Source organism: Arctopsyche grandis, chromosome 3, assembly GCF_051622035.1.
Source record: "Arctopsyche grandis isolate Sample6627 chromosome 3, ASM5162203v2, whole genome shotgun sequence".
NCBI classification, from domain to species: Eukaryota; Metazoa; Arthropoda; class Insecta; order Trichoptera; family Hydropsychidae; genus Arctopsyche; species Arctopsyche grandis.
In genome coordinates this window covers 36,166,060-36,193,467 of record NC_135357.1, presented here as the reverse complement: position 1 = coordinate 36,193,467, position 27,408 = coordinate 36,166,060, and the positions used below count along the sequence as shown (strand labels likewise).

Sequence of the window (27,408 nt, the reverse complement as noted above, 5' to 3'; positions counted from 1 at the left end):
TCCCCTGGGAAATACATACGTAAAAGCAAATATGTCATCAGGAACTTTCCCTTTCCCACTTTCAGATAAACACATTTTATATTATGTTAATACCCCAATTCTAATAGGTTTTCGTGAGGAGTGATAATGTGGTAAGATTTCCGAAAATATCCATTTAAAATTTATTTGAAAAGTTTCTATAATATTGTTGCGTAGGGGTGGGTTCCGGATCCAAATAAAGGGCCAAAGTCGCTTCATAGCATTTATTCCACGATCTCAGAGGTCCACACGGAACCATCTCTATACCGTGTGTACTTCCTTATAAGTTGCACATCACAGCTTCCCCGATCCATTCATGTGTCTATTGTCTAGGCACTTAAAGGTGTACCATGGCGAGTCTATTGTTTATGCACACACTCGCCCAGGTCTGTTAGAACTCCAGCGTATTCTTTATTCGGGAACTTACTGAGTCTCATTAGCCTAATCCGGGGTCTCTATTATTCGGGCACTTACTGAATCCCGTTAGCTTAATCTGGGGTCTCTTTTGTTTGGCCACGAATGCACTTAGATAGTGGATATTCTCTCATATGTTCCCACGTTACAATATTACTAACCTGGGTATCTTTAAGTCGAGCAAGTTGAGGTCTGAGATAATAAGCGATTCCTTGAGCAGCTCCTGGTAAAAGTAGACCACGAGCTAAGAGGAGCGATAATACCACATACGGAAGCGTAGCAGTTGCCCACACGACTTTTCCTAAAAAAATAAAATCAAAACTTAATCTGCTAAAACTTGAACTGCATATTTCTATATATGACGAAGCAAATTCCAAAAACAAAAACCTGAAGATTTGACTCCTTTAAACAAAGACAAATACAGCATGCTGTATACAGCTAGAAGACACAGAACCAACTGCCATTTGGGTAAGCCAAGGTCGTGAATTCCGGATGATTTTTGGACTTCGAGCACGGACCGGCTGAAAGTTTTAAAAAAACGTATAAACAACTCGAATTTAAGCTGCAATCTTAAGCTTTTGATGCAATTACTGAAAAAATTCCGAAGCTGGCGTGAAACGACTCAGAGATCCTGAATCAGACATGTTCGCCATTGAAGTTTCGTTGAAACCCAAAAACGTCATGTTATCGTCTCTGTTATTGTCCCAACAGCTTTTTGAGTTCCAACTATTGTTGCAGTGTATCCAAGGGAGTTCAGTGGTCGCCGATGACACCAAGAAGTATAAAGCCCAACCTGTTGAAATAGCTTCGTTAGTTCTTGTAAAGGTGTTGGTAAATCGACGGGATTATACTGACCGATGATGACATTGTAATAGAACGAAACGTAGAAGGCAACCATGACAGCGCAGAACCCGACACCTTGAAAGTTGCAAACAATGCAATTAGCAGAGGATTTGAGAGATTACCGATAAGATGTCCAAATGTCATACCTTTGAAAAGGGGACATATTCTCCAGAGGGAGATGGGACCTTGCCGATTGAACTGACCCAGAATCAATTCCATATAAAAGAGAGGAACGGCTCCGAAGATTAACATCAGCGTGTACGGTATCAAAAATGCACCTGAAAGGGTTATATACATACATATATGTATACATTTGTATTATAATATTCAGCAATGTGCGTAAAAAGTGTCAAAATCAGTGTAGTGTTCAATACCTCCGCCATTTCTGTAGCAGAGGTATGGAAATCTCCACACATTCGCAAGGTCGACAGCGAATCCTATGATACTTAGTAGGAAGTCAGCTCCTGTGCCCCAGGTCTCTCGTCCATCATCAGCTATTAAAAGATTGAAACAACAAAACGGTAAGTCAAGTTTATATGCAGTGATTGTATAATAGCTATCGTTTTGATAACCTTGAAATGGAAAAAAATGCTGTTATTGTACATTCATTTCTCTTTAAACAAAAGAATATATCGCTCAATGAATTTTATTGAATTTGGAATACAAATATTTGTACCTTATTGAATTTGCGACTTAAATATTTTCATCGATTCAACCCAATAATATTTAAAGTTTATTTTTAAAAGAGATGCAACCATTTTTCTTGTATAATAGGAGTGCCTTTCTATACAAAAATGAAATAAAAAATATTGACTTTGAAGAGGATTTTTTTCAAGTATCTCTATTATTATAGTCGAGACTTTTTCATCGCTACTAATTTAATAAATTTATAAAGAAAATGCAATGAGAATTTCAATCAATAAGATACGTATACAGCAAAACACTCGCTTTTAATGAAACTAGTTAGAATTTAAAAAGAAAGCATAACCCAATCAAAACTCACTCTTGACAATCTAATTACGTCTTGATGTTTTAATAAATTATTTACGTTTGCCATCCAGATTATTCAAGGTTCCGTCTGTGATCGAGATGACTTGAGACGTGTCTTCTCCTTCTCCACCTTCCCTGGCCTCCTGCTCGCTCTCCAAGGACTCCGTCAGAACCAGACTCTGTACTAAACAAGAATCCTCTTCCACCTGGACGAGCATTTCTTCTAAAAAAATCACGACATATTACATTTAATACGCCGATAAAGTCTATGAGAATCATAATGCATACACATTTGAAACATACTCTTGTGGTAGAGAAGCGTGTTTGCCGATCCGTGAAGTTTTGAGGGCTTGTGTCGACCTACAACAAAACAAACAACATAACCAAATGATTGAAATCAGTGCATCTTGTATATTTGACTAAACGGAATCAAATTTGATTTTGTGAGTCTCTTTTCAACTTTAGCTTTTTTCATTGCTAAGGATTTATGTATGTATGTATGTATGTACATATACATAGGCGCCGAGAGAAAATTCGGGCCCGGGGGAAATTTAATTTTGTCACAAAAAAAGAAAAAAATAATAACTGCTAAAAATAATAATCGACGAATTCGTCACCGCTGGGCAGAAGGGAATTTGCAGGCTTCGCTTACATCGCTTACAATATCCTACATACACGTGTCATGTGTCTCGTGTTTACAAACCTCCTTTACGTCTCACTTACGATTAAAATTCAGGAAACAATTTGCCTCTTATCCGATCGTTTTCATACTTTGCCATATTGCTCATTTTGGTCATCAATATAAGTAAATGGATCCTCCGCCATTACGATAGAGATAAAATATCGTTTAAGACGCGTTTGAAGTTTGCAAATTTTAAATCTGGGTGACGTCTATGTAGTCTTTAGTTTTATACATAGATGGCGGTAGTAAAATAAAATTATTGGTATTTTTATTCAAAATAATAATTTATATATCTTAATATTATATACAACACTAAAAAAGAGGTTTGTTTTTAAAAAAAGTTTTTGTATATTATTCTGTTGGCTTAAGATAAATTTCGCTCATAGTCAATGGGATGCAAAGAAGTGTTAAAGAAACGTAAGAACGCGTATGCGTCGGATTGGCTGCTAGTTTTCAATCTAATTTTTGGATTTGATTTTGCCTTTGTGTGTTCAAGTCTGTGTGGGCTGATTGACCTCTCATATACGTACACGAAGCATGAGTTAAAGGCTGAAGATAACCCTCTACCATTGTACTCATGTACTCGCAAATTCGTCATTTCTACGACGCCATCATATGACTCCTTCGTTGTCACATGATTAATATAAAGAACAAACGACTAACCAGTAGAGATAAGACACACCTAATTTTATGAATGCACCATTGATTAATGAAATACGTATGAATTACTGATTATTGATTACTGACACACATTGATTATGAATGAAACCATTATATTCCACCACACCCATGCACTGACTAACCAAGATTGTACAACACGTGTCTTCAACACATTCTTTGTTTGCTAAAGAGTATATAAACTCAATATTGTTAGAATTTAAGTTAGTCCGTAATCAACTCTTGTACCGAATATTAAAATAAATTGTTTTTTTATTCAAACCGTTCGTCTGCAATTCTTTATTCATGCAACCAATACTTTCGCAACTAAACGTCACGGTTCGTTCTTATTGGCAAATAATTATAATTCCATTTAAACGTGTTATGTGGACTTTTCATTTTTGGCAACTAACTTTATATCAAAGCTATTGCTATACTGCTATAAATATGTATGTACATATGTGTGTAGAATAATATACATTTCGGAAGATTCAATTGAGCGTATCGCTTCAAAGAGAACGGTCTTGGGTATAATATACCTTTGATTGTTTATCATTACTTCTTATTCTCGTATTCTTATGAGGATCACTTCGTTTGAATAACGCTTAGGGATGAGCCACATACAATTTAACGGACTATCGAGTCGCTCGTTTATCCGCAAAGAATCTCGGGTCGTTTTTATATCTCCCCAAAGTACACACACACACATGTACACCGATTTTCAAAGATAATAATGTACTCACATATGCAAAATAGTTGATTCAATCGAATATATGCACGGTTCAGGTCTAAAAGGTCGGATTTTGTCAACGAATTTTTGCTTTTTGTCAATTTAAGTACGCATATATGTATTTTATATTAAATTGCCTATCTAAATAAATGGGATAAGATTCAATATGTATGCCTCTTATTAGAATTCTGAGAAAATGTAATGGTATTTGAAAGCTATATTATACAAATAATGAGGATAGAATTGAAATAACAACTACATATGCTGCAATATCACTGATGCAGATGCATACATTACATAGGATAATAAAACAGCAAGTTCTATGTGAAGTGTGACAACTTCATGTATAAAAAAAAACTTTTCTTTTCTGTGAACTTGGTTTTTCTTCCTTTGTTCACCAGTCACTGAAAAACGAATAAAACAAGTAGAAACTAGAAGTGTATCTAATCTATGACAGATAAAGAAGAAAGAAAAATTGGGCGGATAAACTAAGGAAACTGTATGGAACACGATCGATGAAAAAAAAGACGCTAAATATGAAAATGTGCACAAAATATGTATTGGAAAATCTTTCATTCAACGATAACTCGTAACACGGCGAGTTGTAAGGTAAGTGTAAAATTTTGAAAGTAAGGTAAGTCAAAACTCGATGTACATATTTTTGTCTAGTTGTTTATGATCGAAAAATGCTAAACCAATCTATTATATATTTCCCATATTCGAGTGGTTTAGGCATAAAAATATTTTATTATGCAAGGAATATATCTAATATATAACTTCGAAAGAGACTTTGTATGTAACATTGGTTGGTTGGTTAGTTCGTTCGTAGACGACACGTTCGATTTATTTTTTTTTCGATTCATAGGTGCCGATTGGATTTGTTTCGATTCAAAGGATTCGAATTCCCCGAAGAAAATGATGCTGAGGGCGCAGGCGCCACCGGGGGTGCAGCCCTAGGAAGTGGAGCCCTAGGGAGTGGAGACTTAGGGAGTGTAGCCCTAGGGGGCGAAGGTACCGGGGGGCGGAGCCACCGGGGGCGCGGGCGCCGGATTCTGGTATACATATAATTTTGAAAGAGACAGTATATATGTTTGTTTGTTCGTGACAGTCAATTTAATAAAAACAACAAATGAGTATTCAAATAAATTTATATTACTATTCAAATAAATTTAATAAAATTTTTACTATTAGATAAGTCATGTTTAAGCGGTTTATATTACAAATACCGAGCGAAGCCGGGTAATACAGCTAGTCTTATATATAATGAACTTCAAAACGTCTTGGGGTTATTGACATCGATTTTTTCCCAGTCTCTGAAATTTCACTTTCATCACAATTTCAATCTATTTAGTAACTCATTATTACAACGCCTTTATTACAATCTGAAACCAGGTAAATTTGGATATTTTGACTAATTACACTTACTATATAAATATGTACATATCTACGTTATTTAACAATCTTGATATTATATTATATTTCGACTTCGATCCTTTTAAAACGAATTCAAAGATATACAGGTTTTCCACCTCAAATTCAATATTTTTCATTTCAAATTAAATATTTATTGATGGCAATGAATATTGATGTACATAATTGTGTAGCATGAAATCATTGAGCACTCCACAGTTAATTCCAATATTTTTGCGACTTTCTTGAAAGATTGTTGCAGAAATTAGAAGAAAAATTCCAATTAACCCTTTAAAAATTTTTCGTTTAAAATTTTTTCGTGTGCTGAATTTTAAATTGGTAAAATTGCGAGCTAAAAACTCGTACTAGTGGAGCACGGTTTTAAACAAAAAATAGTGTACTTTTGACTTTTGATTTGAAGTGGACGACTACTTAGAAGATTTGAAAGCTGAAAGTACTACAAATGAAAGATTAAATAACCGAATATAGATTTCAATATTCATTTTGAGCACGAAATTGACAGATTTGAGAAATCGACCGAACAACACCAAGATAAGGAAAAATCACGTGATTTAAAAAACACATATGTATCTCCGAGTCTCGAGGCAATCAAATTTTTTCATTACGAGATTCGTGTTTACTGGGCATAGATCTATGTATAAGAAAAATCATATCTCGTCTCTGAATCATTTTTCGTGTCGAACAGTGAACAATCTCCATACTCACCAATGATGAATCCCATTGAAGAAGTATGTTCTAAGATTATATATTCTGCCAGAAATTTGCTTGCAGACCCATCAATCAGATTAAATTTGGTGGAGATCATACAAGATCAAAATATTTAATTTGAAATGGAAAATATTGAATTTGAGGTGGAAAACCTGTACAAAAATATATATATATATGTATATAAATTTACGCACACGTGCATGCATATTTCATCTGAACTTTTTGGCAAAAAATGTACATACGCATAGAGAGAAATTAATGTCGGTTTCGAAAATCTGTATCGGGGTCGAGGCCCGATCCGACGGACCATAAACATGATCAAATAAATTGAAAAGCATATTCGGAGATATCGCTAGCTCGGCGTATTTCGATTTATACCACCCCCTTTCATTCCACATCACTTTCGATATATGCGAGTCAGGTATGAAGGGGATGAGGTACGAGGTACTGACTGACTGCCACATCTAGGGTATTCCCCTTAAGCCTTAAGGTGCCATTTGCTGATTGTGCACATCAAGGTCGCATTTGCGTCTATATAAAGCCGAAGTATGTACCTACATATATGTATACATTATATATATGCATGTTCTGGAGATCTGCATATTCCTTTATGGAAAAAAATGAATGGTTGGTTAATGTGAATAATTGAATTGTAATGGAGGTGAATTTGAAGAAGGGACATGTGATATGGAAAATTAACGACTTATTGTGGCTTTAGTGTAAAGAGAACAAGAGGAATAGGCAAATAATAAACTTGTTATATGTGTATAGAGTTATCAAAAGTTCTCGGAGTTTGTGCTATTTGTAGGGCCATAGCTTTGGAGAAAATCATAACAAGAATATACATATAAAAAAAAAACCGACCGCCAATAACGAATCCACACTCGGTGGGTATCCCACTTAAAAAATGAAATTCTTTCAATAAGTTTACGGTATAACTATTTAGAGGATACGGTGCATCCGCTCTAAAATCGCCAGACAAATTGAACGACAGATTAAGAGGGCTGGACAGCACCGCCTTGTCCATACAAACGTACTATACTTCTCCCTACCTCAATTATGGCACTAGAGAAATTATTTTTTAATATGCTATGGGTATCCACCATTGGGGTGCATCTATCGTTTTATTTTTTTTAATTAATTATTTTTTTTAGGAGCTAGGAGCCGCCAAACATCTATAAAATCGCCTCTTTTTTACACCCACGAAAAGAGTCTAGCGTGGTTATTTAACGGCCGATTTTTAAAAAAATACGCCAATAGATGCACAGAAAATATCTTTCTCATACCGATGATGAAATTTTTTTAAAAATTGGTCCAGTTTTGGAGGAGAAAATAGTAGAATATGAACCCTCGATTTTGTCAATTTAAAACACGTTTTATCTGGTCAAAGCGCAACTGTCGCATTCACTCAATATATACATACACTCAATATATATATCGAAGACAGGAACGGTAGCAAAATTAAGGTTTCGGGTGTACAGCCCTCTTAACGGACGGCTGCTTTAAATGCAATTCTCGTCTTCTCGAATGATAGATTGCATATCAGATGACGGGTAACTTTTCGATGTGCACAGATGCAATTATTAAAATGGTAATTATTAAAATTGAGTTGGATCTTTCAGGCGAGTTTAATAAGGCAAGATTCGATAAGTTCCGAATCTTGCCTTATTAAACTGTACACCTGTACAGATTTTGCATTGGTTTCTAAAATATTTCCATTCGTTTTGAAAGGATTGTACGTTTTTGAACTGAAGATTAAGTACCTATGCAATCTCTTAAGCACAGTGCTAATAGATTCAAGGTATGCAAGTATAGACGTGGACATTTCAACGCAGACGAGATGAGAATCCAATTAACGATAATTATTCGACTAACCTCAAAGTGGGGGGAGGTGAGGTAGAACAGGTGAACACCCCTCCCCCCCAAACGCGAGTCCCTTTTTAATAAAGTCTTTGAGGGTGGCATCGGATGAAATGAGATTCCTTGGGGGCGCGTGAGACGAACAGGGCCGCATTCCTGAATGCCACGGGGGTCCGCACGCCCCTGAGGTGCAATGCCGCTCTATCGAAGAAGGGGAGGAGGGTGGTGGATGTTCTCACTTAGGTCATAGGCCCTCCCTCCCCCCCCCCCATGACATGATCTTTTATTGACTAGCGTCGGATATGATCTATTATTTGTCGTTCGACAATAGAATAATGCTTTCGTCTATATTGAAAGTGCATTCTCTCGGAAATGTAAAGCGTGTATCGATTTAAATACATTTCGCTCAAAGTTGTGGATTTTCAATTTTTCAACATTCAATATTGTCTTGTAAATTACACTGTTTGACATGAAAAATGTTTAAAAATTCGTTAATTTTATCGAGGTAAGCCAGTTATCAATATAGAATTTTTGTTAATAATCCACAAGAATAGTCGAAATATGATTTTTCTAAGTGGAATTTTATTTAATTCTCATATAAAGACAATTTAATATATTATCCCAATTAATTCAATTCAGATTCGTGTAAATACTAGTACGAGCTTTTAGCTCGCAATTTTACCGATTTAAAATTCACCACACTTCCAATTAACCCTTTTAAACGAAAAAAAATAGTGTGGCCAGAACACTATCCCAATAAACATGTTTCAATATAAAATACTCAATATAAAATAGTATTAACAGTGGAAAAAAATCCCAAATGAAAATACGTACTTTTGACTTTTGATTTGTACTCGACAACTACTTAAAGATTTGAAAGCTGAAAAGTACTGCAGATGAAAGATAAAATACCCGACTATAGATTCCAATATTCATTTTGAACAGGAAATTGAAAGATTTTGAGACATTGACCGAACAACACCAAGATATAGAAAAATCGCGTGATTTGAAAAACACATATATCTCCGAATCTCGCGTCAATCAACATTTTTTATCACCAGATTCGTGTTCACTGGGCATAGATCTATAAGAAAAGTCATATGTCGTCTCTGAACCAAAAAAAAAGTCGTCATTTGTCGAACAGTGTTATTTGTCGTTCTACAATAGAATAATGCTTTCGTCTATATTGAAAGTGCATTCTGTCGGAAATGTAAAGCGTGTATCGATTTAATACATTTCGCACGAAGTTGTGGATTTTCAATTTTTCAACATTCAATGTTGTCTTGTAAATTATTTTTCCTCAACGTCGTCTCCGTTAGGCATTGTACTGTCGAATCTTGTATGTGCTGATACTTTTGCCATCGTCTCAGTTGGACAAACATTGAAAAGGCGTGTTGTAATTAAAATTAATCACGTCGTAAAAATTAGTGTCGTACAACGGAGTTAATGAGTTAGAAGACTTGACACGTTACGGATACAATTGAACGTCTGTCTCATAAACTCTAAATATCACGTGTCAATTCATCCAAAATTTATTTACTTTTAGTAGAAACCCAACACTCTTCTCCAGGCTTAGAATGAAATAAATCAAAATTAATAAGAAAAGCCTTGTAAAAATTTGGTGTGCACGATCTAAGTGAAACTTGCTATCGAGAAACTCCGCAAACCAAGAAACTTTTGGATAACGGGGTACTTGTACACGGGCTTACAGTCACAAAATTGACACTGTTTATTTACACACATGTATTAAAATATATTTTCCTATATGTATGTACATACATACATACATAAGCACTAGGGCACTTGCATAAAATATCGAAGGCACATTATATTTTACGAGTGATCCTCGGTCGTTGTTCAACGAAGCGAAAGTTTGATATCCTCGTTTGTAAAGTACACGATTGTGTCTATGGATTTATGTATGTATGTACATATATTGTAATCAGGGCCGCCCCTAGGAGTTTTGAATATAATATACCAATGTTGTGCCCGTTGATATTTCGAACGAGTGGTTTCGGAAAAGGAATTGATATATGAATTAAAATAAAGTATATATATATATATATATATATATATATATATATATATATATATATATATATATATATATATATATATATATATATATATGTATATATATATATATATATATATATATATATATATATATATCATCATCATCATCATATATATGTATATATATATATATATATATATATATATATATATATATATATATATATATATATATATATATATATGCATAATAATAATAACAAAACAAAAATTGTCGTAATCGTAATCTTAACTGAAATTGAAATCGAAGTCGGAGCCGAATTCGCCATCGGATTAAAAAATGATATCATAACTTTTGATAATTCTAAAATTTGTTTTTTGATATCTCCATGCATATGTACTTGTTGATACACTCACCACATACCCACATACATACATATGAACATATGCACATCATCCTTTCCGTTTATACATATATGTATACTAGCGGGAAATATATCTAAAAATGTATCTAAATCTCATACAATATTACTATATAACTAAAGGGCGGCTATATGCGGTTTCTATTTCAAATAACAATATACTGCTTCATTGGTGTTCAAAGCAAGACAGCAAAAAAGCATGGTTTTTCCAATAAATTAACGGTAGTCAACCATTTTTTGTGCGAAAAGCAACTGCGCTTTTAGCCTAAGTCTAATTATAACGTTAATTTGTATACGAACAATTATTTAAGCAAGCAAATTATTCTTATTGCCATTAATTTAGAGCGTGTTGCAGGAGAATTTATTTTTAAGTGGAAATTTTACTTTTAATCAATTGTGGAAATATATTAATAGATTAAAATTTGTATGAACTAAATATAAAATAATGGGAGAATAGACGAGTTGACGAAAAAAATACTAAAATGAAAAATGCACAATTTTTCGCCAACGTCAATAGCAAAATGGACACTAAATATTTCCAAAAATCGATGACTAATACCCTCAGTTAGCGTTAAAAAATGCTAAATATCGAAGAACAAAGATGAATGTAAACGAGACCAATCTATGTATACCTGCTTCGTTACCCGAGACTATAAATATGTACATATTATATAATATTTTTGTCGTATTTGGCCACCCCCTAAAATCGTCTTTCACTCAGGCTAGTCGCGAATTTGATTGTACACACGTACAAGAGAAAACTCTGGAAAATGTTTTTAATAAAAAGAAATATCGAGGATTTTTTTCAAAGAACCCATTAAAATTAGTTTAAAAATCAGAACGCGTAGAAACAATGCCTATCGATGGCTTGGTCACCCTCGCCTAATAAGGCTCAACTAAACGGCTCGTCTTCACGAAGAAAAATGACCCCTGGTTAAAAGCTTTAAAGTTTGTCTTTCGACAGTGGGGGTAGAGTTTTGCGAATAGTTTGCTCGCATAATTGAGTCGTTCGCGAGGAAATTTAAAGGCGAGGCTTTCGTATTGCCCGCTTATACAGCATGGTTCACGACTAACTATGTCTACGCGTTTTTCGGGAGTCATGGGAGATGTCACTTAAAGTAAATTAAAATTATATAAAGTCGCCTCAATTTATTGACATCAAGTTAAAATATATTTTAATTTAATTCAAAATTTGACTTTTTCGCTGCGTACTAATGGAAATGTTCATAAACCAGCCAGCAGCATAGCTCGGTCGTTAAGCTTCTGCTTAGGGCCGGGCCGCACCGTGCGACTTGCGAGCGACTTGGTTGAGGGCGAGCAGACCAATGCATGCAGGTGGATGGCACATGCCACACCCGTCAACTTGTTTTTCGCACACATTTCCATGCATTTTTTTGTGTCGCGCAACTAGTCGGCCGACAAAGTTGCCCGGTGCGGCCCGGCCCTTAGCGTCGAGAGGCGTCGGGTTCGATCCCATGAGCTGACCTCGATTGAAAAGATTGAAAAGTATATCTGTAGTGCTGCTGGTCAGATCTGGATATTTTTGACTCCAGGTCGATCGTTTCCTATCAGAGTTTGCCAATTTTCTCTGATTTCATTGTTGAAACGGTTCCCGGTAAAATTGGCTAAATATCCTTCCTACCTACTATGTCACCACTATTTGAGATTGATTAATGTAAAATAAAATTGATGTACAATTCATAGATGTCTCGTTAAGTTTTTCAGTGTCTCGTAATTCAGCGACTTGTATAATAATAAAAAAAAATGACGCAATGTTTGTAATTGGCCAGGAAGGCGCATTGCGGCTACCTGAAAGGCCTTCCTGGTATATGTATATATGTAAAAAATAAATAAACGTATGTAGGATTTAATTCGTGAAGGGAGGACACGTGGCACAGACCAATGAGACTCGTTTAGCGTTTTATTACACGAACTGTAGTTTGATCGAGGCGTTACGCAGCATACCAACTAGTCCTGACGTCTTTTCTGTGGAAAGCTCACCATGCTGAAAATTTTGCCAACATTTCCAACTAGAATTATTTAGAAATCCAATAGAAAGCAGGTATAAAAATTGTAGCTAATCCAAACAAACCCTAGATCACTACCGCCGAGGATTTCGAGCTTTATAAAGGTGTTTAGACTCTCTAAAATATATCTTGCAACAATATAAAATAAACAAAAAAAAGTCTAAATAATGAATGTATTTTTCCAAAACTAGTTCCATCTTCTTCATTGTTGTTAAAATGTAATGCTCACAATCTTAATGCCAAGCCACAATCTAAAATACTCAGCAGCAAGAGATTTCCATCGGGAAATTCTGCTATGGTTATAAATTCAGAAATTCCGGTATAAACCAGTGTTTATAAACGTTGACAAATGAATGACATGGATTACACGACCCATGTTCAATGCAGTTTTTTTCAATGCTACCTGGAAAGGCTTAGCGGGTAGTATTCTTATTTACTTTGTGCATGCTCAAAATACAACGCCTTTCGGCGTTTTTCAGGCCCATGGACTTGTTAACAAAACGCTGATCGGCGTTGTTCAGCATTCAAAGGGTTAAACATACATGCACTCTTCTGGGTTCGAAAATTTACTTCTACATCTACATATGTATGCGTTTACTCGGTTAACATATCAATTAATCAACATACAATAGTTGCATTATGTCATGTTTTCCAATACATAATTTGATTGCTTGTATTTTGTTTTCATTTCCAAAACGAAATAAAAGTAAAAAATAAACTTTATAAAATTAGGGTAGCTTAAAAAGGGTGACCGGAAAAATGCACTCGAGATAGTTGCACTCTCGAGACATTCAAACTTTCAAAGATGCTCAAAGAGAACTAACGCAATTGAATTCCACAAAAAAGCGTCCAGGGATAGTTATGTATGTTATCCGAGGGGGATCGGTGATTACTGGTCACAAAGCACTCGTCACAAAGTCACTAAAACATCTGGCAGCCGAAAAGTTCATCATACTAACGATAACTATCATACTAACGAGAACTTGAGTGCCAAATATTGTGTATTCGCGATTTTCATGGCAAAAATTGTCTTTGTGACCACCGCAATGTGACGAATAATCCAATTACCATCCGAGGGTGCTAACCTTTTTTTTTTTGAGCGCTTTTGAAAATTAGCACTTCTCGAAACTGCGCTACTATTCAGTGCAATTTAGTGCATCTTTCCGGGAACCCTTAAAAGGTGTATAAATAATAATTATGAGTACTTTAATACTCTAGTAGAAAATTCAGGATTTAAGCGACAACAGTGAGTGGTGACAATAGTAATTCTAGTCAGCGATTCTCTAGATATTGAGGTAGATTTACATACATATGTACATATGCATGTGTGTATATGTATGTATGTATGTACATAAGTCATTCGATGGGAAATCTGAAACCATCGACGAGGTTGCTGCGGAAATAAATATATAGAGACGATCGATCCATCCATGCCGAAACAAACCGACAGCGGAAATTTGCCATACGTAATAATCACTTCCTTCAACTCGAAATATAATATGTAGGTATATAGGAAACTGATGAAAAAACAGATTTGAATATTTGAACTTTAAGAATCCACTGAAACACGGCCATCCAACAAGTTACAGGGTGTGATTTAATTCAACGTATTAGTACTACATAAAATATCGATTGTAGGTACTTCTTCATAGAGAAAATTGTACTCATTTTGAACAGCACAGCAAACAGTTGAAATTGATCAATTACGTTTTTGATTTTGATTTTTAAATGCTTTTTATTATTACGAAATTATGTTCACAATACATCTTATATCTATTTTAATAGCTACTGATCTACTGATCATTTTCTATTTTACAATTTAATTTAATTTGGTTAGTAATCATAGTATTATATTATTCTAATGTTAATCTAAAGCATAATAGGAAAAAGAGCTCAAAAACCTATTTACAATCCTTATAAATGTTCATAATACATCTTATACATAATATTAATTAAAGACTCTCTAAAGTCGATGACCTAAAGCAAATTGTGTTTAGGTAATCTGTGTATATACCTGAAGGGTATAGACATTTTGTTGTAATCACCGAGACTCTTCACAAGTGTGTTAGTATGGTTATTAGTGATTCTGTCATTGAATCTACTGGTTAGTTTGTTTGTAATGTCTGTAACAAACGGAATATTATATATGGCGTGCAGTTTTTTCAAGTTAGTATATATGGATGTATTATAAATTATTATTAGGGATTTATTTTGTATTAATTGGAGCTTGGAAAGGTTGGTATTCGAGGCGTTATTCCATACAGGTGAAGCATAGGTTAATAATGGTAACGCGCGATATAATTTTATTTTATTTTGAGTTGATTATTGGGCATATTGAGGATATACCCCGCATCGCCTTGCATTTCGCTGTCTCAATTTGAGGTGCCCATATCATTATTTTATCGAACGTTAATCCTAAATATTTTATTACTGACTGCCATTTCAGACATTCTCCAGAGGGGATTTTCAGATCTGAACTTGGCTTATGCTTAGGAATATGGCGTCTGTTTTGGTTTGATTAATTTGAATTTTCCACTTAGTGAAGTGTTCCGTCATTGTTTTAATTGCAAATTCAAGATTTTTAAGAATAGTGTCTGGTTTTTTGCTACTTATGAAGCAACCGGTATCATATACATATAGGGCAATGTGACAATGTGTGTTTTTTGGAATAGTTATGTCATTTATATACATATACATATATGGAGAACAAGAGTGGGCCGATCAATTACGCGAAGCTCTCCAATTCATTCGTAAATGAAATTTATCTGTATAAACATAATAATAAAAACGCATCTGTTTTTACGGTCCGGCAATAATTGAAAATCGCACCTTCCTACATATATATATATATATATATATATATATATATATATATATATATATATATATATATATATATATATATATATATATATACGTATGTATAATAAAATGGCGACCAAAATTGAAAAAAACAAAATGGACGATCATTATCGGACCGAATTATGTTTTGCGTGTCGTTCTTAGACCATAGAGACATTACGCGATCAAATTTTAATATAGCCGTTTTGTGCCATTACCGAAATGAACGTGACAATCGCATAGTAGCGAAATGTCATTATGTTGTTTTTTTTTTCGGGATAGAAAATCAAGGAATGAGAGGGGGGGGGCAGGAGAGGTTTAATTATTATTCTCGTCGAAATGCGAGCCCATAAAAGATAATTCGAATAATTATTAATTTTGTACGAATGAATTCTGAAATCAACTTCATATAAGGGTTTGCTCAAAGATTCTGTGTCATATTTAATTATGAGTAATCAATTACTTTAAACTTCAGCAACTAAAATATTTTACGACGAAGCTTTCAATTTTAAATTGTATTGTATAATATTGAATTATTTTAATCAGGTTACCATTCGTACTGGTTTTTTGGGTATCTGTCCTGGCAGAATCAAGGGATGGGATGATTTTTTTTATTTTCATTAACGTTTTTAATAATCCAAATGTTTCGAAAAATTAAACAAACTTCAATCATGTAAAACGGTCACCTTTCATTAAGCTAATAAACGTAATATTTTTAATTTATCTTTTATGCTGAAGGATCAAAAGATTAAGCATTGTGTTTGTGAGATAATCCGAGATTTTCACTGATTTTTTTCAGTATCGATTCCCAGTCACATTTTTCTTTTAATAAAATTATTTAAATTTTATCCTTGCTTTTAAATATATTTTTTTTAAATAAATAGTCCTATATTATTCAGCGAGCAAGCTGTCTGTTTTATTAGCGTGTGTGTGTGAACACAATGCAGAATACAAATTAAATATACTTTAACTAAAGAGGCAAGTATGTACAAGTATGAGGTGAACATTTTTTCCAAATTCAAAACCAGGACATTTTTTCCAAAAACATATTTTTAAATATTTTAATTATTTAAAACGAATATTTAAGAATCATGGACGCTTATTTATGAAAAAACGAATTCATTTTCTTGAATGCATTTATAAAATTTTAAACAAGACTGTTTATAATTTTATAAATCATTTATTTTATCGAGGTAAGCCAGTTATAAATAGAATTTTGTGGAATTTTATTTAATTCTCATATAAAGACAATTTAATATATTATCCCTATTAATTCAATTCAGATTCGTGTAAATACGAGTAAATACTAATACGAGTTTTAAGCTCGAAATTTTACCGATGTAAAATTCAGCACACTTCCAATTAACCTTTTTAAACGAAAACAAAAAATAGTGTGGCCAGAACACTATCCCAATAAACATGTTTCAATAGAAAATACTCAATATAAAATAGTATTAACGGTGGGAAAAATTCCCAAATGAAAATACGTAATTTTGACTTTTGATTTGAACTGGACAACTACTTAGAGAGATTTGAAAGCTGAAAAGTACTACAGATGAAAGATAAAATTCCCGACTATAGATTCCAATATTCATTTTGAACAGGACATTGACAGATTTTGAGACATCGACCGAACAACATCAAGATATAGAAAAATCGCGCGATTTAAAAAACACATATATCTCCGAATCTCGAGCCAATCAACATTGTTTATTACCAGATTCGTGTTTACTGGGCATAGATCTATAAGAAAAGTCATATCTCGTCTCTCAACCATTTTTCGTGTCGAACAGTGTTAATTTACAAAGCTTTGCTTTTTCGATATTTCAAATCACGTTTGTACTGAAAAATATCGCATTTTTTTCCATCATGTATAACCTGACCGCCATCAAAGATGCTTCTATTGTGCATGGAAAAAGTGACTACAATAGACCATCTTTTAAAAAGGACGATTCCGGCACATGCTTCGTTCAGGCTCCGCCTTTAGATTTCATTTTGCGGACGGGTTCCATGTCTGAAAAAGTTCGCAAACCCCTGGATTTTGCGTCACATTGTGTATCATAATCTTATGAGCGGAACATAGCAAACAAAACAACGAGAACTTGGCGTTGTTTCTTCGACGAGTTTCGAAAATACGCTGAAAACTCAAACAAAAGGCAACATTCTATACACAGGGAAACGTGTCGTTTAAATCTGTCGACTAATTGTCGCGATTTTCCGCGCGTGAAATTTTACGTTCGCGACGTGTATTGAGTATTCGACATAAAAAGGCCATTTCCTTCCCGCATTGAAAGCCTTCCATGGTATCCTTCGACTTCCGGTGTGTGCCTTCCACGTCGACCGTGATTGATCCGTTTAAATTGACCGGAAGAAAATACACTCTCGACGGACTTTTCACTCTCCGGATACATATCTATTATATAATACGTACATACATATACATATATAATAAACATTGGATAAAAATGTTTGCCAAATGTCACAACTTGTGCGTCATTAGGATAACGCCTACACGCAGGGATTTGTGAGCGGAGCATTTATTATAGGTACGGTGGATTAGGCCGAGTGGTAAGTGGAGCGACGCGACAAGATGAAATTGGTCCTACAAAGATCAAATTATAGAAGTGATAACCTGAAGTATCATTACCAGCCAAATCAAGTCGATGGGTTCGCGAGCCATACACTTGGGTCGCATTTGTGATTGGCAACCATGAGAGCAATTTCTAGAAACCATGCTAAAATTTATAAATTGCAATGAACTCGAATTTTCAATTTGGCATCACTACTTGCATCATGTGGAGTGAAATTTCTGACACATATGTACATATATAGATAACTAGTCTAGTGGTGAGTATTGAATTATTTTTTGCTTGATGTCACGGGTTCGATTCCCACTAAGAGTTTCGTTGTTGGCCAAACCAAACAAAAAATACAATCCACACGCAATCGTATTTTTTTCAAATACATTTTAAATAGATTTAATTTAATATGAAAAAAAAAGTTAAAAATTACCTACCTACCGATATATACAAACAATAGAAAAATGAATTAATTAAATAAATTTTCAATAGATAGCGCTAAATGCTCAGATACTTCAATTGGTAGTAAATAGCAGTATACATATATAGAAGTTTTTTCTTTCGATATTATATTCGTACATTTCGTTGGCAGTGGTTTAGCTGTGACGTACATATGTATGTTAAATCAAAACGACAATTATAGTACGGCGAGCGTTATCTTACAAATATACACATATAGACACACAGAATAGTGATATTATACATATATTAAATTATTATATATTGAATTCTGTCGTGCTTAATGTCACGGGTTCGATTCCCACTAAGATTCTCGTTGTTGGCCAGACCTTGGTTTTTCGAGGTCGATCGTTTCTTATCAGAATTTGCCAATTTTTCTGATTTTCATTGAAACGGTTCTTGAAACCTTGAGTTATTGTTATATCTCAGGTTTCGCCAGATTTCTCACCATAGATGTCTCTGTGGTTGTTTATCGCATGTAAAAATTCGTATTGTTACATGAAAAATGTTATTGATCGTATGTTTGTAATATCTGACCTTAGATGTCAGGTATTGTTTCGATTTACATGTGTATGTATGTAATAATTATGTATTTAGATGTCTCGTTAATTATGAGTTTTCAATGTCTTGTAATAAATTAGCCATAGTGACGACCTGGAGCTAATCTGTAATGTCACTATGGCGACATTGTAAAAAATAAATAATTCAACATATGTACGTCAATTTTTGACATGTAAAGATTCGAGCTAACCAAAATCATAAAATATCACATAAAGAGAAGTCGTAAGATCGATTTTGGTTAAATTGAAGACGAAACGTTTTCGCTGACATATAAATTGGTATAAGGATTTATTTGGCCTCCATATTTGAACACTTATAGTCAGTCTAAAAATCTAGGTGGTTTCGCGCTGACATCTTACGGAATAACTCTAATGCAAATGGTGTATTTACAGCAAGCAAACGATTAGTATAAAAGACTCATAATAGCCCGTCCATATTAAGATACAAAGCGCGCGGAAAACATGAACACGCAAGGCGCTGAGACACGAACCCAGATATTACAGGAGCTCATTCACGAATCTGTTACAAAACTATCGTAAACACTGTTCGTGTAAACATACTCTAAGAATGTAATCTTTATATGAACGATATGTTATTTTCTTTGAACTTGCACCATTTTCTCACTAAACGAATCTCATTGTAATTGTAACCCACCAATGCCATACTATATATTTAAGAGCGTCATTGAAATACTTTTATGTAATATACAATATTATTTCGTACAAGCACACAAAAGAGCATCTTGAGCAAAAGATTCACTACAAAGGTTTCTTAGGTCAAAAGGTAAGTTTACCTTTATTGCTTTTAGTCTTTGGCCCTCTTACAACGATGTAACAACTGAAAGACCCAAAAAAAACACGCATGTCATAGACATTAAGTATTTTAATTAAATTCGATACTTCGTGAAGCTTGAAATGTAAACTATGTAACAATTTTCAATACATTAAATAATGTAATATTTAAAAAAAAATACTATTATATTCTTATATGTATATAAAACCGAAACGGCGTCTGTAATTCGTTTCTGATTGGCTGTCGTCAAAGTCATTTCTGATTGGCTGTCGTCTAAGTCGTTTCTGATTGGCTGGATCGGTCAAAGACGTTTGTGATTGGTCGGTTGTTAAATAATATTATTTTTTTTCGATTCAAATAAATTGAATAAAGAAACAAATGAAGATTTTTTCATGGTTCGCCGGTATTCTCTCTACTAGACTGCATTTCCATTTTAAGTTACTTTTATTATATCCGTGCTAAAACAGAAGAGATCGTCAAAAGTAGAACCGAGCGAAGCCGGGTAGCACCACTAGTTATTATATAAATTCTCTCCCCTTTTTCATTACTTGTGAATAGACTTAGGATGGGGACTAGGACACTATTGTTAATTTCTTAGAAAAACCATTTTAACAAGCATTTTTGCATTCCCATTCCCTAAATTGAAACTTATTGTCAATTTCTTCCACCTTTTGCCACCAAGTTTAAGTATTCGACACTTCGTTCTAATTCGAAAATTGTAGATTTGCATAGCAGACAATAAACAAAGCAACATCATTTTTTAGGCATTAGGTATTGTAGTATTGATAGAGCTGGTGAAAGGTTGTATGAAGGCTCCTTAGCCCAAAGTTTACTGGAAACAGTAGATTTTCATAGATCTATAGGAATATAGCACAACTTGTGCTATTCCGAATCAAAACCAGTGATCTCAAATATTTTACAACAATACATAAGTCTTACGATGGCAACATCATCGCTCCTGCACAAACATGCAGAACTCGAGGGCAACGTCCCCTTTGACTATTCCAGAAGAAAGAGTTCATCGCTCGATCGTAAAACGAAAGAAATCCAACAGTGATGTCATCATGCAACTACAACATGTGCCCTGAAGACAAAGACAAATGTATATAAACCAATGACCCAGAACTAATCACTCCTGGAATTAACCTCGCTACTCGAGGGCAACGTCCCCTTTGACTATTCCAGAAGAAAGAGTTCATCAGAAAGAGTAAAACGAACGAAATCCAGACGTGATGTCATCATGCAACTACGACACTTGATCTGAAGACAAAGACATCTGCACACGGCACGCATCGAGCCACAATGTATATGTACTATATAACGCGAAGCACCAGCTCCAAACGCCAAAGTGAACCTCTGGAGTTCAGCCAGCTCGCTTCTCCGAAGCTCAACTTCTTCGTACATACAATTACCATTGTAACAACTGAACATAAATAAACGATCCTCTTACAAACACAAACAGTGTTTCCATAGGCTGGAAATAAGTCGAAACCTATCACCCGCCCTATAGGTCTTTTTATAATATAAATAGTAGAAGAAGGTTAACAAACCTGAACTGTACGGTGAGCTGTTTGACGATCCATATCCATCATCTAGTCCTGGCGTTGAGGTCGATCCTTGACTGCATCCACCAGGAGTGCTGTGACTGGCAGCCATTACCTTTCCAGGAGTCTTCGACGTCACCGACTCCTGGCTAGGCTGCTTCTCCTTCTTGTCCTCGCCGTGCAGGCCGTCGAAGAATCCCGACATAAGACTCAATTTGGGTCTGGCCTCTTTGACTTCCGAAGTTAACACCACTTTGGTTGCGTTGGTCGTGGGATTGAACTTGGCCGTGACACTTCTTGGAGACACCGGTGGAGGTTCTTTGGGACGATTACGGTTGACGGTGGTCGAAGCTGGTGATGGAATTTCGAAGGACGAAGCTCCAGAGTCCATTCTCGCATCGTGAAAGACCACCGAGGGAGGCTCAATCAGAGAACACGTGTCTTCAGCACCCTCACCATTCTCGCGAACACCTGAAACAATAAGTACTTAATCGGAGAACTTAAACTTTTTACGTACAGAAGCACCATTTGGTGATCGAAAATTCCGCACACCAAATGAGCACTGAAGAGGGCTGGATACCCGAAACCTTAATTTTGCTGCCGTTCCTTTCTTCGATATATGTATATATTGAGTGAATGCGACAAAATATATCATCAATATGTATATTGAATGCGACAGTTGCACCTCAACCAGATAATATCTATTTTAAATCGACAAAATCGAGATTTCGTATTCTCCAGTTTTCTCCTCCGTAACTGGACCAATTAAAAAAAAAAATCATCATCAGTATGAGAAAGATATTTTCTATGTCTGTCTTCGTATTTTTTTAAAAATCAACCGTTAAGTTAGCATACTGGACTCTTTTCATGGCTGTAAAAACGAGGCGATTTTTTAGATGTTTGGTGGCTCCTAGCTCCTATAAAAAATAAGTAATCAAAAAAATAAAAATATAGAAACATGCCAATGGTAGATATCCATAGCATATTAAAAAATAATTAGTGCCATAATTGAGGAAGGGAGAAGTGTAATACGTTTGTATGGACAAGGCGCTGATGACCAGCCCTCTTAAAGCATTTTTCTGTGTGGATTTGTCGTGTTAGGGCCGGGCTGCACCGTGCGACTTGCGAGCGACTTGGTTGAGGGCGACCAGACCAATGCATGCAGGTAGATGGGACATGCCACACCCGTCAACTTGTTTGTCGCACACATTTCCATACATTTTTTCGTGTCGCGCAACTAGTCGGCCGACAAGGTTGCACGGTGCGGCCCGGCCCTTAGGTTTTATGGTAGAACCACTTTTGACATTGACCCATTTCTAGAGAATCAAGCACATTGAACTTGATAAGCAGCCGCCAATGCGAGAACTTATCTCCTAGAAAGTGTTGATTAGAGTAGGTTTCACGCCAATATAAATTCGTTATCACGTTCGTCACGAAACCGAATTTAGCACGGTAGATTAATAAGGGCTTAATAAGGGTGGGCGTTAGCGACATGCCACGGTGGAATATGCACTGTTTAATTCGAAATGGTAACATATCGCTGTTTGAAAAGAGGTTTTCGACCCCTGAACGTAAGTGTCGAACTGTCTATTTTAAGTTTTTAATATCGCGAATATTTTAAACTCACATATGTGAGTGAAAACGCGCGTGTCATTTCAATTGCGTATAAAATACGCGCAGCTTAACCTTTTCGCGCCCAAAATTCTATTTAAATTGTAGAAATTAACATGATCGAATGGTTATTTCGTCACGCAAATTTTTCGCACAAATGTTACACCGACAGTGCGCAGTTTTTAAAATGATATTTACTTTTTATCAAATGCATGCACCTGCTTACGTACTAGTAATAAAATATATTAAAGCGGGTGGGACGTATGTATGTATGTTTGTATGGATGTATATTTGTATTTTATTTTATTTTTATTTTATTGTTACAAATCAATATACACTCGTCATTACAGATCGCTCCAATGCGACGGGTGTACGTTAACGAAATACAGAATACATAAACAATCAGAAATCAGAAATACAGTAATACATATACAATCAGAATATATAGCATATAACAATTAATCAGAAATAATAATCATAGAGATATCTATGGGTTATTTTTAGATTTTTTTGTGTACAATTTTTATCCATATAATAAATACGAAATTATAGAGATGTCTATAGAGATATCAAATTATTATTACAAATTATACACAGGCAGATTTTTTGTGACAACAGGAATAGATCTAATACCAATTATCAGGAACCGTTTCAGCAATGATCAGATAAAATTGGCAAACTCTTATAGAGAAATGATCGATTTGGAGTCACAAAACCCCCAAATCTCACCAGCAGATTTGGCGAGGACTCGAACCTTTGACCTCAGTGGTGCTAAATATATGTATACGCTACCATTAAGCCAAACTGCTGGCTATGTATGTGCGAGTGCATCAACAAGTATAGAAATTAAAAAAAAAAAAAACAATTTTAGAATTATCAATAGTTATTATATTCGAGTTCGAATTTATATACATACATAGATAAAGTAATAAACCTTTATCATTGATTAATGGCGCATTTTTTTAAATTTATATGTATGTGTGTATATTCAATTTATTACATATGTAAGTAAAAATGAAATTTATTTTCAGTAGCAATTTGACAGCTTAACTTTGTATAGCCACTATTTATATAAGTATTTTATTCTTGTATATATGTACAAACATATATGTTAAAAGTCTATTTGCAGCCATCGAAAGGGTTAATTAATTATGTCAATGTTTCTCTTTAACCAGAATGCTGCGTTGCAGTAGTGTCATAGTTTGTCAATGTTAGATGATATGGTTAATTGAAAACGATGTCACAACACAATGATGATAATTAATTAATCAAAATGACATTTTGATGTTCTTTTTTTCTCATGTATGTATGTATATGACACCTGTCAATTGCATTACGTAGTATACTTTCGTATAATTAGTTTTGTTACCTAATTGAATAGTCTCGGCCAGGGCAGGGGGTCCCCTCTCAGCCCTTGCGGGGGCGGAGTCTCCTATGGCGTTTCCCATGATGCCCAACTCCATGGTGCGTCAATTAATGATGATTGTCCTCGGTGCTTAGTACGAATCCTTTGATGAATCCATTCTAAAAAAAAAAAAACATTTTATTATCAAAGTTTTTAAAATTTGACCATAACCGTCTAAGTCTTTACATTCCCCATTGAAGTTTTCACGATAAATGGGAAAAACATATGTACATAAATTAAATTAAATATGCTTTTAAATATACGTATGTATGTATATGCCCATTGATCAGTTTCTCACTTCTTTGGTATTCATTTCTGTGTGCGGATTTTTCGTGTATGGCTTTGTTCAATCACTGTACAAATAGGGGTTTGAATTTTTTTTAATACCGTATCAAAATTTTATATTTAATTTGTCTGCTTTAAGTCATCGACTTTAGAGAGTCTTTAATTAATATTATGTATTAGATGTATTATGAGCATTTATAAGAATTGTAAATAGGTTTTTGAGCTTTTTTTCTATTATGCTGTATGTACATTAACATTAGAATAATATAATACTATGATTACTAACAAAATTAAATTAAAATTGTAAAATAGAAAATGATCAGTAGATCAGTAGCTATTAAAATAGATATAAGATGTAATGTGAACATAATTTCGTAATGATAAAAAGCATTTAAACATCAAAAAAATATATATTTAAATTGTTCAAATGTTGATTCTGTTAACGTTTAGCAGTTCAAAAAGTATTCTTTGATGCATTTTATATGGACACATTCATGCTAAACGTGGCGTAGATGTAACATCAAGTAATAACAGTAGCCGAAAAAATCTATTCATACTACACAGCAGTACATGTCAGTTTTATTTGGCCACTGTGGAAATATTTACGTACGATGTGACGTCATATCACTAATGCCCTATGAAAGTGCACATGCTAATATGTATATTTTTGGAAACGTCATATTTTGTTAATATTGACTCGACGATACGACGCAAAGAATATTGCGCCGTATTTTCGACCTTTGTAATGTATACATATGTAAGCCAATTTTGCCTTGCAATCGGCCGAAACTATGGGGTGCTGGATATTATTGTAACGTGGGAACACGAGAGAGAGTGTATCCACTGTCTAAGTGCATTCGGGGGTGAACAATGGAGACCCCCGAATTGGCCTAACGGGACTCGGTAAGTGCCCGCCAGAATTCTCAGAATCCGGCCAACAGTGTGAGACTCTCTTAAAACTGTACGTGTCTAGACAATACATAGATACATAAATGGATCGGTGAAGCTGTGGTGAGCAACTTGTCCTTTATAAGGAGGTACATATACCATATCAGATTATTCTGGAGCGAGCGCTGGTTACGTGTGTAACTCCTGAATCACTAAATGTATGCTGTGAAGCGACTTTGGCCTTTCATTCGGATCCTGAACCCACCCCTACGCAACATTATGAACAAAAACTGCCGTTTACGTGAGTTACTGTTCTGTCTTGTGAACTGCTGGATAGTATGAATACACCTTTATTTGCTTACAATATGCCAAAAATATATTCAAGGTCGATATTTGACACGAAAACCTTGAAGAAATTAGTCAAATATAAAAAGATATTGTTTTGAACACATATTTGGGTCCTTAAAGTTCCTGTACTTCTGCGATGATTGTCCTACAGTCTACTACATATGTATATGCATGACATATTTTTATTGTGTACAGAATTTTCTATGTTCGCAATTTTTCTGTTCCGTTTTTTATCGTTGAAACCCACAAAATTTAATACATCCAAAAATATGCAATATAAACTTTCATTCCTTAAGAGGGCTGGATACCAGCGCCTTGTCCATACGAACGTATTACACTTCTCCCTTCCTCAATTATGGCACTAGAGAAATTATTTTTTAATATGCTATGGATATCCACCATTGGCATGTTTCTGTGGTTTTATTTTTTTTTATTAGTTATTTTTTATAGGAGCTAGGAGCCGGCAAACATCTATAAAATCGCCTCTTTTTTAAACATACGAAAAGAGTCCAGCGTGCTTATTTAACGGTTGATTCTTAAAAAAATACGAGCACACAAACATAGAAAATATCTTCCTCATACCGATAATGAATTTTTTTTTTAAAATTGGTCCAGTTTCGGCGGAGAAAACTGGAGAATACGACACCTCGATTTTGTCGATTTAAAATAGGTGTTATCTGGTCGAGGCGCAACTGTCGCATTCACTCAATATATACAAGTATATTGATATATATGTATTGTCGCATTCACTCAATATATGTATACATTCACTCAATATATATATCGAAGGAAGGAACGGCAACAAAATTAAGGTTTCGGGTATATAGCCCTCTTGAGGTATTGGAGATAACCTTCCATCAATCTGTTACATGACAAAAAATATTTATTACATGTATTAAACTAGATTAGATATCACGAAATCTGTAAATTCATCATCGGACCTTTTGGAAGCGAGCAGTATATAGAAATTTCTTACAATAGAACAAAATTTATATCGCAAATCCCTAATTATAATTTCGTGCATGTGCTGAATTTCATATAATGGATATATTTACGTATGGAGCCAATAAAGCCTACACACGGATATTGTGAATGACGTTCAATTTAATCGAGTGTTGCCATTAACAAGCTCATAATCCCCGCCACCAACGTTTATATCTACATCGACCGATATATGTATCTTGTCTTTTGATCGACATTTATTACAATAAATATTTATGCTTATTATATACGCGACATTGGTCAATGACTTTTATTCTACGTCTAAAAATATCTGACTCAATGGAAATATAATCGG

General features: G+C 34.6%; 1 protein-coding gene across 1 annotated transcript in view; it reads right to left on the bottom strand.

Moving 5' to 3' along the window:
• The window catches only part of LOC143909322 (sodium-dependent noradrenaline transporter-like), a 64,780-nt gene that overhangs the window by 9,614 nt on the left and 27,758 nt on the right, over nt 1-27,408 (bottom strand). Inside the window, exons 2-11 of the mRNA XM_077427244.1 lie at nt 24,555-24,709; nt 21,581-22,045; nt 2,569-2,625; nt 2,324-2,488; nt 1,650-1,769; nt 1,422-1,553; nt 1,288-1,350; nt 1,024-1,225; nt 820-953; nt 594-733 (exon numbers count right to left, since the gene is read on the bottom strand). Coding sequence (XP_077283370.1) covers nt 594-733; nt 820-953; nt 1,024-1,225; nt 1,288-1,350; nt 1,422-1,553; nt 1,650-1,769; nt 2,324-2,488; nt 2,569-2,625; nt 21,581-22,045; nt 24,555-24,648 — 1,572 coding nt within the window. The 5' untranslated portion in view covers nt 24,649-24,709. The remainder of the gene's footprint in view (nt 1-593; nt 734-819; nt 954-1,023; nt 1,226-1,287; nt 1,351-1,421; nt 1,554-1,649; nt 1,770-2,323; nt 2,489-2,568; nt 2,626-21,580; nt 22,046-24,554; nt 24,710-27,408) is intronic.